Below are 11517 nucleotides of genomic sequence, written 5' to 3'. Positions count from 1 at the left end.
TGAAGTCATTTTTCTAAATATGCCTCTCTCATTATGCATGCATAGCAAGAAGAAACAGAGAGTGGAGTTTATTGAATGTGACCACAATGAATGCTCAGAGGAATATGATAAATTGGAAATGGGAGGATTCTCGAAGTCACTTAATCTATTTTCATAGAGCCAAATGGAGCAGGAGAGTAAGTCATTTACAAAGGATGCACCATATTTCTAGAAGCTTCTGTACATGAAGTCAACGGTACTTCCTTTTCAACATTTACCTATTTGTGTACACATGTGGGCACTTGTAGCCCAGCATGTGTGTGAGGCAGAGGGCAAGTTTCAATTGTCTTCTCCCTCCTACCAAGCTGTCGTGTCTGGGGACACGCACCTTTACCCACTGAGCTACTTTGCAGGGGCATGAAGTCAGTGTTTTGTCGATAAAGACACCAGAGGTAGCAGAATGGTTGCTCTGCCTGAGAGCTGGGACGCCTAGGTTCTGGTCTCACATAAACATGACATCACACTGGCCAAGCCACTGCTGGGTCTCAGTTGTGTCCAATTTCTTTGTACTTCTAAGTAGTTGTACCTTCTAAGGAAATCAGGTGTACTCAGATTTCCTTGCAAGGCTGATATTCTGTCAGTAAATGTGATGACTGAGGGTAAGAGTGGGTTCTCTAAAAACCAAAGGAAAAATGGAGAAATAGACTAGCAAGCATACAGATAGAACTTGGACCATAAATACCAACTATTAAATGAAAAATTTAATGGCTAGCATGTGGGTCCCGGGTGTGTAGCAAACCTCCAAGCTTCATGCTTGCTCATGGACTCAATATAGATGGCTCTGCCTAAGCCCCTTACTGAAGTTCAGTGAAATTTTATGACCCTGCCTAATGACCAGACGACACACCTGTGTACAGAGCAGTTTCTACAGTCAGGGACAGCATGCTGCCCATTTGCTCTGTTTTGTGGGGTTTTTAAATTGCAGCAAATGACAGCCAAAACATCTTCATTGTATGCCTAGGAGACAAAACAGGGGTTTAAGCCAAGGCGAGGAGCCAAAACTCTATCCCCAGTCACATATGTGCAGCTACTGACTGCGCAGTGGATCAGCACAGCGTTGGAACTGACATGTCCAGGGGTGCCATTGAGAATGTATAGGGCAGATGGATCTTAGCGCTTCACTGGTTTCCGGGAGGGAGAGTGCCAGGATGCAAAAGTTCCCAGTGAGATCCACGGGACTGGAGGCTGTGAGCAGAGAACTATTTCAGGCCTGCGGAGGGAGACAGACAGAACAGGAACCTGGGAACTGTCCTCTTCTCAGAACCATCCTTCACATGTGAGACCATTGTACTGGCTGGTCTTGTGTGCCAACCTGACTCAAGCTGGACTCAGAGAGGAAGGAGCCTCAGTTGAGGAAAGACCTCCATGAGATCCAGCTGGAAGGCATTTTTCTCAAGTAATGATGAATTGGGGAGGGCCCAGCCCATGGTGGGTGGTGCCAACCCTGGGCTGGTGGTCCTGGGTTCTATAGAAAGCAGGCTGAGCAAGCCTAGGGAAGCAAGCCAGTAAGCAGCACCCCTCTACGGCCTCAGCCTCTGCATCAGCTCCAGCCCTGCTTGAGTTCCTGTCCTGGTTTCCTCCAATGATGGATTATGGCCTGGAATTGTAAGCCAAATACAGCCCTTCCTCCCCAACTTGCTATTTGGTCATGGTGTTTCTTCTTGGCAATAGAAACTCTGAGACAGTCATCTGCACATCTATCCGGCAAACCCCAGCATCCCACTGACTCACGCGGAGAAAGTATCAGGTATCTTCTCCAGGTCTAAATGGAGAGTTTCCGGGAGCAGAATCAGAGAGTCATTTTACAAAAATTAAAGGCACTTCGGAGCCGGATTTCTTGGGTCTGATCTGGTGTGGGCCCTGAGAAAGATAGCATGTCTCCCTCAATTTTATCTCCCTCATTTGCACAATGGCACTAATAATAGTTCAAGCATTTCAGTGTGGTTATAAGCCTAGACTGACACAATTTACCTCAACCAATAAAAACCATGCTTAGAACTCGAGAGGCCGAATAGCTGAAACATCAGTTGCTGCCACAATAGTCGGTGTCACACAGCCTATAGCAGGATGGTGGTAACGGCCTGCTGCCGTGAGCACGTGGAACCCTCGTGGTTTCTACACGGTTGTAGAGCAGCACGTGAAAGACCGTCTCCAGCCAGACCAACAGACTGTGCAGAGAACACCATGATCGATCCTGCAAATCTTTTAGTCGCCTAACTCTTGGGAGTCTATGAAGACTCCTGGATGAGAATGCGTGAGTTTCCGCCTTCCACTCCTACTGCACTGAAAAACAAATTTCCAACCAGAAAGGAAGGTGCCAGTGGTCCTAAAGCCTTTAGGGGGGTCTGTGAACATTTGAGATTTATAAAACACATATAAAATACTTTATAGTATGAAAAACTTGGCAAGGAGATGGGCTAAGTTTTTTTGTTTTGTTTTGTTTTTTAATCATTACTGTTTTCTGGAAGCTGCACTAAAGTGGAAGGGCCAGGATTGTAACCCTCCCGCTGGGATCCACGGGAAGGGCCCTGCAGGCTGTGCTGAGAGGTTCCATCTGTGTGTGCCCCCCGAGCCCCATCTACATCTGCCCTAGGCTGTGCATAGCCCTATGGCCAAGCTCCAGCTGCTCCGGCCAACGGTGACTCAACACACTAAGGCCTGATCCAATTCGCTTCTCCCCGTGGCTCTCACCATAGCAGAAAGTGCACCGCTGGAGTCTCTCTAAGGCTGGCGCGTCGTCAGTCCCAGAGGGAACCACAATGACTTGGAATGTGCCAGTGTCATCAATCTGGAAGCAGCAGAAGCAAGAGAAAGAACTGCTTAGCGGGTTGGGACGTAAGAACCTTCCAGCGCTGTCCAAGAGCCGAGGTCAGGTGAGGGCAACCCCACAAGGCTGCTGGGAGGCAGCCCTGCTGGTTTTAACCCGACTCTTTCTTCAGCTGTCAAAAGGGAAGTCTATTACTGCTATGTCATAGAATGCTGAGAGCCCCACCCACCCTGCTTCACTGCGAAGCAGTTACTGGCACAGAGTGGGTGCCACGTGGGTTAGTGGGGAGCACAAAGCATTTCCTATCCATCACCCAGCCAACCAGGGCATTCCCCACCCTCGTTCTTCACCTAGAGGAACTGATGCTCAGAGAAACGTTAATAGCTGATCAAAAGAGGCAGCCTGCGCTCAGGTCGGTTACAGAAAAGGATGACCCTCAGCCCACCGTCACCCCAAGTCTCAGAGAACCAGGAAACCAAGGGCTGCTCTTTATAACGCAGTCAAACTGACAACCAAAGAGAGCCACTTCACTTTCTTTTGTAAACTAGGCATTGAAGCAGAAACCAGCTCAGATCTAGGCCTAGGTGGCTTTTTCCCCTCAAAACATCCCAATGCTTTTACAGCAGCAGTACCATTACTGGCCCGCCAGGGAGCCAGAGGGCGCAAAGCCCTGACTCATGCCCCAGCAGGAGTGACTTGACACTGTTTGTGGCTTTCATACCTATGTCTGGTGTCTCGAGTGAACCACACCTTGGTCCACCTGAATGGGGATGAGAGCCTAGAGACCAAGCTGGGGCCAGCTAGGAGAGCACGGGGAGCAGATAAGGACATGCTCAGGGACCGAGATGTGTGAATTGGCCTGTCAACTGTGGGATAGTTAATGGTGAAGAGGAATTATAGTGATCCCATCCCGTGACTAAGACGGGTCAGGTGATATTTGCTCCATAATGAATTACTCTTACTTAGACTCTCGGGTAAATAGCTCTCCTCTCTGACATGTCTCACCCCCACATTTAATGTATAAAGGTGTGACCACACAAGTCCTGGTTACTCGGGGTTACACCATTTCTCTGACCAGAGCCAACTGGACCATGGCAGGACATCTGAGCCAACAGAACTGTTCTTTCAGCAGTTGAGAACTGGAGTCCTGGGGGCTGCAGGCCTAGAGCGGTGGATGTCAGCCTCCCTAATGCTGCAAACCCTTTTAATACAGCGCCTCGTGTTGGGGGAACTCTCAACCACAAAATTATTTTTGTTACTACTTCATAATTGCAATTTCGCTAGTTACGAATTGTAATGTACTACCTGTTTTCTGATGGTCTTAGGTGACCCCTGTGAAAGGGTCATCCAACCCCCAAGGGGTTGAGAACTGCTGGTCTAGAGATAAGGGTCTGCAGTTACACAGGGGACCACATTCTATCTAGTGGATGGGGGAAGGAGAGGAATGGGAAGAAAGGAGGAGGGTGTCTTCCTGAGGCCTAGCTCTGTTTATGCTCGTTTTTTATCTTACACACAGCACATGGAGGAATCTGTGATCATCAGAGTCCTCTCTGGCTGCCTACTGCTTTGCCTTGATATTTTTCTTGCGTTGGAGAAGACTCCGAGAGCGAGTAAGAACTGAAGATTTGGGTCATAACCTAATCTATAACAGGTAATAACCTGTTCTAGACACAGATCCATGGAGAAAGGAACAGGGTGCTGCAGAGAAAGGCAAGGAGGCAGAAAGCAGCATGAGCAAGCATGATGTGTCACAAGGGGGCAGGCATGGAGGTTGGACAGTGAGGGGCACAGGAACTGTAGTGACATGAATGAGGACTTCGTGTAGAGGAACACAACGCTGTTTCCTCTCTCTATCTTCAGTAAAGTCACCACTGCTTACGGACTGTGCAAATGGATTCTTGTCCAGAGTGGCTGGAAACCAAGCCAGTGTCAGCTCAGAGACTGGGTCAGGCATCCGGGGTGGGACCACAAGGATTTTTCTTGCTTGCCGATCATGATACAGAATAAGCCAAAAGATGATTTAGAAACCATGTAAGCCAGCCCCGCTGCTTTACAGAAAGTGAGCCCAGGATGGGAGTGGGATCCAGGAGGCTGTGGAGGCAGCTTTGCTTTTCCCCAACAAGAACTAGCCCCCCCTGCTCCAGCCTCTCTTATGGTCTAGCATCAGTGAGTCCTTACTTAATTGAGAGTGATGTTTCTTTGGATGCTGTCCAGGGAACGTTGTCATCTGCTAACTAGCTTTGCTTTCTATGTATTTACAACATGACAATGTCCACATTTCTGGTGATGACCCTGCTTAGCAATGGGTACTCATGTTTAATCATGTATCAGAACAAGAAAAAGAAGATCTTCCTCACTGATTCTAATGAGTGGCTTCATTAGGGAGAGTCCACTGCTGACCTGCATACTCCTGACACCCCAGAAAGTGGTCTCTTTATAAAGTCTTACCACTGGAGTGGCTGTGGTATCAAAAACATTCCTCAAAGTGAACATGAGCTGAGATTTAAAATGAAAAGTTTCGGTGTTTCTTTTCTCCTGTTGCATATTTTCCTGAAAGAGGCGAAGCAGCAGCAGCGTGGCTGAGAGCGGAGCTAACATGGCTGCAGGTGCACAGTGTGGGCGCCCTGTGGGCAGCTGGATGCCTTTTTTCTTTCAGAGACATCACAGGACTCCATAAGAAAAAAAATGACGTTCTAATATGATGGAAAGTTTTCATTCTTTAGAATGCTTTGGGGAGACCAGGTATGCCAGCTAGGCTTATGTCAACTTGATGCAAGCGAGAGTTATGTGAGAGTAGGAACCACAGTTGAGAAAGTGCCCTATGAGATGGCCTGTAGGGTCACCCACAGATGTGGCTGATGTGGGAGGGCCCATCCCACAGGGAGAGGTGCTGCCCCTGGACGGGTGGCTCTGGGTACTGTAAGAAAGCAGACTGAGCAATCTGTGGGGAGCAAGCCAGTAAGCAGCTCCCTCCAAGCCTAGAGCATAGCAGTGAGCAACCCGTCTCAGACAAGGTGGAACGTGAGGCCCAACCCCCAGGTTTGTCCTCTGCCACATGTCAAGAACACACGAAGCCTATTTTTGTTTTTGTTTGTTTTGGTTTGCTTGGGTTGTTTTGTTTGTTTGCTTGCTTGTTTTTTTTTGTTTTTGTTTTTGTTTTTTTTGGAGGACAGAGTTTCTCTGTGTAGCCCTGGCTGTCCTAGAACCCACTCTGTAGACCAGGCTGGCCTTGAACTCACAGAGATCCACCTGTCTCTTCCTCCCGAGTGCTAGGATTAAAGCCGTGAGCCATCAAGCCTGGCTCTGCACAAAGGTTAACAGCTGTGGGGTGGGACCTAGGCCAGAAGCTGGCCTTCACTGGGTTTGGCCTTTTCAACTACAAAATGAGAAAAAAAAATGATCTCCATTTTGTGCCCAGTAGTTGTGAGGATTCGATAGGATACTGAACATGAGAGCTTATCCAGTCCTGGTGAACAGCAGCAAAGCTGCTGTTGTATTTTGCTAATTTGGAATGACCTTGTTTTGAAGGTAAGAAAATGTAGCTATATTCTTTCTTTTGGGGTTTCTGAATATTTGAAAAGGATGTGAACAAAAAGTGTTTCATGCCATGCTTACCGAAAAGGCACGCTTGACAGAGGGCACGTTGCTGAATGCGATCACCACGGGCACAATGTCCAGGGCGCTGAACTCCATGGCAGCTGTGGTGATGGACTGGACATCAGCCGACTGACCGCTGCTGAAAAACGTGGCGATTCTTCTCACGTGAGCCCCGGGAAGGGTTCGCTTGAAGACATTCCTGGAGACAAACCTCATGGCTTTGCCAATCTCCCTGCTGTCAGAGGATCTCTCATAAGGAAGCGCTTTAATTTCCCTGAGCAGATGGTCCTTCCTCAGGGCGTCTGAGAACCGGATGAGGTGCCTGGTGCGGGAGTTATAGGATAAGATGGCAACTCGGGCACCCACGGGGCAGCTGGCCTCCCTGACTTTGACATCCCTGACTAGGGAGATGATCATTCCCTTCATCCGTTCAAAGTCCTGCTCTGTGACACCCCTGGACTGGTCCAGGACAAACACCAAATCAGTCGGATGCACCGGGCAGTCAGGTTTTCCTGAAAGACAAAAAGTACGCCTCTTGGCATGTAGAACGTCAGCCCGAAAGCAATACACGGAAAGCAAAATCATTTTAAATGCTAACTGCTCAAATATTTAAGCGGTAAATAATTAATAACCCAATATTAAAACATATAAAATATTAAATGTTTACATCTTGAATCATTAAAGTTGCTGTTCTAAAGGCCGGCTATCTGCTCTTCGGAGATGAGCACAAAAGAAAACAGTCTAAAATCAACATGATTCGGGATTAAGTTTGAAAGTTAATTACCCAAATCCTTCTAAATGGCAGAACCTTTTTGGAAATGTCCTTAACCCTATAGGAGCTGGCTCAAAGGCACAGTCTTTTGCATCTGTACTTTAATTATGTTAAAACGCAAATTATTTTCACTTAATAAGGGGAAAAAAACCAAGGGGAAAAAGAACTTTAAAGGAATGGCTGTGGAGACTCCTTTTAAAATAAAATAAAAATGGAGGACAAGGGTCTAGGGATGGAGCTCATTCCGTAAGGTGCTCACCGGGCATGTACAAAACCCCATATGGTTTGAGTCCCAGCACCATATAAAACAGATATGGTAGTGTATGCCTGTAATCCCACACTTGGGTGGTAAAGCCGGGAGGATGAGAAGTTCAAGGTCATCCTGAACTACAGAGCTTCACAGACAAAAAGAATGATTCCATGACCCAGCTACAGAATGTGCTTAAAGCCAAATCAATTCATCTCAGGGGAGAGGGGACATAACTTTATTAGTGTAATTAGTGGGGTGAGCAGATTTTTCAAAATCAAAGTAATGTTAATTTTACAATAAAAAGGTGAATCTGAACTAAACGTGAACTTGATGCTTCTAGCTTTGTGTTTGGGTTGTTTTGTATAAGGTACAAAACCAGCAATGATGCTGGCATAATTTGGAGATACAGGGAAGAAAAGATTAATGGCACTGCCTGAAAACACAGAAAAGGTTTTAGTTGTCAGCAAAACAAAGCAAAAAACCTTAATGGCTAGTTTGAAGTACAGCCTGTTGTACCTGGCATGCTATTTCTAGGTGTACAGAATTCTGGAGAGCATGCGCTCATGGCTTCTGCCTACCACAAGGCAAGTGGCATCTCTGCCTACATACCAGCACCCTGCCAAGTTCCCCTCTGGCCTTATTAATAATTACAACTTTTTATTTGAAAGTTCATTGTAATAAACTACAAGATTAGCCAGACCCAAGGTCCATACTTCTCAGGGAACTACTACACAGAGCAGCCATTCCACAGCTGTGGAGCTTCGCATTGGACGTCACACTTTCACGTCAATTGCATTTTTATCCACTTATCAACAAGGAAACCTAAACAATCCACGACAGAGTTAAAACCAGAAAAACAACTAGCTTTATGTCCTCTTGCATGACTCGCGCCCTTTTCCCTCACCCAGCCCTTCCTCGCCACCTTTCTTGTTCTCCTCTCCCGCCTCCACTTGGTTTCAACATGCCAATCTCTCCCCATCACTGTATCATGGGGAAACTGGGCTCTGGTGCTTCCTAGGGAATGTCTAGGTCTGCCCTGTCCCAGAGCTCTGGTATTTGAATTCCCTTGCCTTGCACTTAGAAAACGGTAGCTCCTTTAGTCCTGACTTCAATTTCACTGCTTCAGAGAGGAGCCCTGGCCCCAAAAGTGTCCACCCTGGCTCATGACATTATTCTGCTACAGTGCAGCCTGTGCTTTAGCTCAGAGTCTCAATTATTTCCTTTGTTTTTAATCTGGATTCTCCAGATTAAAGTCAGGAAGTCAGGAATCCTGTGTGTGTGTGTGTGTGTGTGAATGTGTGATATATATCAGGCTGACAGAAACATACGTATGTAATAAGCAAAGCATTGGTAAAATGCATTAAAAATGAGACTAAAAGATACTGTGCGAAGTTGTGATTAATGCTGAGCACGAGCTACATGGGTCTCAGCATTCTCTCTGCTGCACATTTCACTCGTGATCGGATCCTGTTTTCATTCTGCCTTCTGTATCTTAACCACCTAAGTACAGAGGAGACATGACAGGGTGCTTGGGGAACATAGAGTGGGAAGAGAGATGCAAAGAGAGACCAGAGAAAGAGGGAGGGGAGAAATGATGTTTTTAAAAACCCGATAGGGATGTGAATGGTGAGGCATGTCATTAGCATATTATTCACAAAGAAAGGGCCTTCCGGAAAACGTCAATGAAACTCAGCTAGAGTGGATGAGTCATTAGAGGCAAGTGTTTGCTCTGAGTGTGAGCAAAGGAATCCTGGGTCCAACTTCTCTGAGCTGGCAGGCAGCACCAATGCTCGAACTCATCTTCCAGATGGGAGACTCCTTGGAGCTTGAGTAAATCGTGCTGTAAAGGAAGATCACTCACCGTGTCTGACAGCTGGGGAGGAAGAACAAAAGAACAAAAGACTGGGTTATTCCTCATTGGGACACCAGGTTGCTAAACCACACAGGAAAATCGGAGTGGGGAAGCCCCTCCTGCTTGTGCACAGAACTCAAGGCCACAGTCTGGAGAAGACACAGGCTGTGCCCTGCATGCTGGTATAGCAGGCGTGGAGGGAATGGAGGAAGTGGGACAACAGGGCCATAAACCAGCATGCTGCAGCCAGCTGCACAGGGGCAGAGACCCTTTGTCTGACCCAATTTCTCATGTACATAATTATAGACATCAACTATGTGTGTGCAAACATGCGTGCATTCATGCATGCATGCATACATCATACATATGTGTTTTGTTGGGTTTCCTCATTTATTTGTTTGTTTGTTTTGAGGAGGTATATGGGGATGATGGAGATCAAGCCCAGGGCCTTTCTCATTTTCTCGTGACTGGCTAATCACAGTGTTACACCCCCAGCCCCAAAGGCTAGACTCTTATTTTTGCTTTTGTCTTCTGCAGTGCTGGCGATTGAACCCAGGCTCTTGCTCAAGCTAGGCAAGTGCTCCGCCGGTGACCCACATCCCAAGTTCTAAGTTATACACCTATTTGCAGATGTGTATGTGCATAGATGTAAGTACCCATAAATTTATGTGTACATGTCTACATTAGTGTGTCCATGTGTGCAAATAGTGTAGGTCTCTTGTCTGAAAGGCTAGAACTATGAGTGTTACTGATTTTAGAGTCTTTTTTCAATTTGGAATATTTACATATATACATAATGAAATCTTCTGGACAGACCAAGTCTCAAGACAAAACTCACTATATTTCAGATGCACTGAGGTATAACGTATGTAAACTGAAGGTAGTTTTAAATGTTGTATTTAGTGTGCCCATGTTCTCCCTGCAGCTTGACACACGGGGACAGGTGTGAACTTTTCCACTTGTGACATTATGTCAGTAATCAAGACGTTTGGGGGTCAGGGAGGAGTCACCCTGCATGTGGACGCGTTTTTGTATCACATCGTTAAAAGTGACAGACACACTCTCAAAGAAATAAACGTTGGCTGGACCCACGCTGCCTAGCCACAGACCACGGGGAGTGGCTTACATTTCAGACAACTGAATGAAAAATTTAGCTTCTCGTTTGACACTCTTCCCAGTTTAGTGTCCAACGCCACACGTGACCGGCAGCTAGGCCACTGAGTGGTGCAGGGAACACCTCCCCTGTGGCAGATTGTCTCACTGAGCAGTGCTGCTTCAGGCCACTCATTTGCAGAGGTCCCTCCCCTGCAAGGCCAGGCCTGGAAGGAGTCCTGACCGTATTCACTTGGTCCTGTGCCTTCATAAAACGTACAGATGTTATTAATTCCTTTTGTGTTCTAGTTCATACATCTGAAATAATTGTGTCTATCTTGGACCAAGCGGGCTGGGTGGAGCCCTCACCTTTTGAAAACAAACCACTCTCTGTTCTGCCACAACTCGTAACTATTAGCTTGGCTCTCATGTCGGGTAAAAACCTGCTCTACTAAGCCAACCTCAAACAGCCTGTCTCCATGGACTCACGGTACAGGCTTGTATTCCTACCAGCTTTCCTTTCTGCTATGAGGAGGCAGAATCCTGAGCATCGTGACTCAGTGGATTCTAGAGCCTTTAAAATTCCGCATCTCCGGGCCTGGAGAGATGGCTCCTTGGCCAAGAACACTGGCTGCTCTTGCAGAGGACCAGGGTTTGATTCCCAGCTACACAGTAGCTCACAACCGTCTTGCAAGTCCAGTCCGTGGGACCTGATGCCCTCTTCTGGCATCCATGGGTATTGCATGCATGTGTTGGAATATGCTAAGAAAAATACACATACTTATGCATATAAAAAACACATAATTTTTAGAAAAGTATGTGTCCTTAGGAGCACTGTGCTCTATAGAAATGGGTTCTACTTTATTTGGGGTTTCTCCCCAAAATGCCTTGAAGAAACTTTTAGATCTTCCTTTCAGTTTCTGTATTTATTCAGGAAGTCTTAGGCATGTTTAAATCAACATTCAACCCGATGAAGGTGTGTGTGAATACAGAATTATAACATCAGTCGATATTTATAACATGAAGGATACACCCTGTTACAGGGCTCTTAAATTCAAAAGAGCTTTTGGCAAATCTGAATGCCTTTTTGATTTTTACATTTTTTGAGAGAGAAAATTACTGGCCGAGTGAGTACCACCATGAATTTT

The 11517-nt window shown here is 46.5% G+C and overlaps 1 protein-coding gene across 1 annotated transcript in view; it reads right to left on the bottom strand.

Annotated features, from left to right (window-relative positions):
- The window catches only part of Col6a6 (collagen type VI alpha 6 chain), a 91629-nt gene that overhangs the window by 12706 nt on the left and 67406 nt on the right, over positions 1–11517 (bottom strand). Inside the window, exons 31-33 of the mRNA XM_021639882.2 lie at positions 9287–9298; positions 6422–6915; positions 2731–2827 (exon numbers count right to left, since the gene is read on the bottom strand). Of these exons, the coding sequence (XP_021495557.1) occupies positions 2731–2827; positions 6422–6915; positions 9287–9298 (603 nt within the window). The remainder of the gene's footprint in view (positions 1–2730; positions 2828–6421; positions 6916–9286; positions 9299–11517) is intronic.

Source organism: Meriones unguiculatus, chromosome 6, assembly GCF_030254825.1.
Source record: "Meriones unguiculatus strain TT.TT164.6M chromosome 6, Bangor_MerUng_6.1, whole genome shotgun sequence".
Lineage (NCBI taxonomy): Eukaryota > Metazoa > Chordata > Mammalia > Rodentia > Muridae > Meriones > Meriones unguiculatus.
The sequence above is the reverse complement of the archived record's forward strand: the minus strand, read 5'-3'. Positions and strand labels throughout refer to the sequence as shown.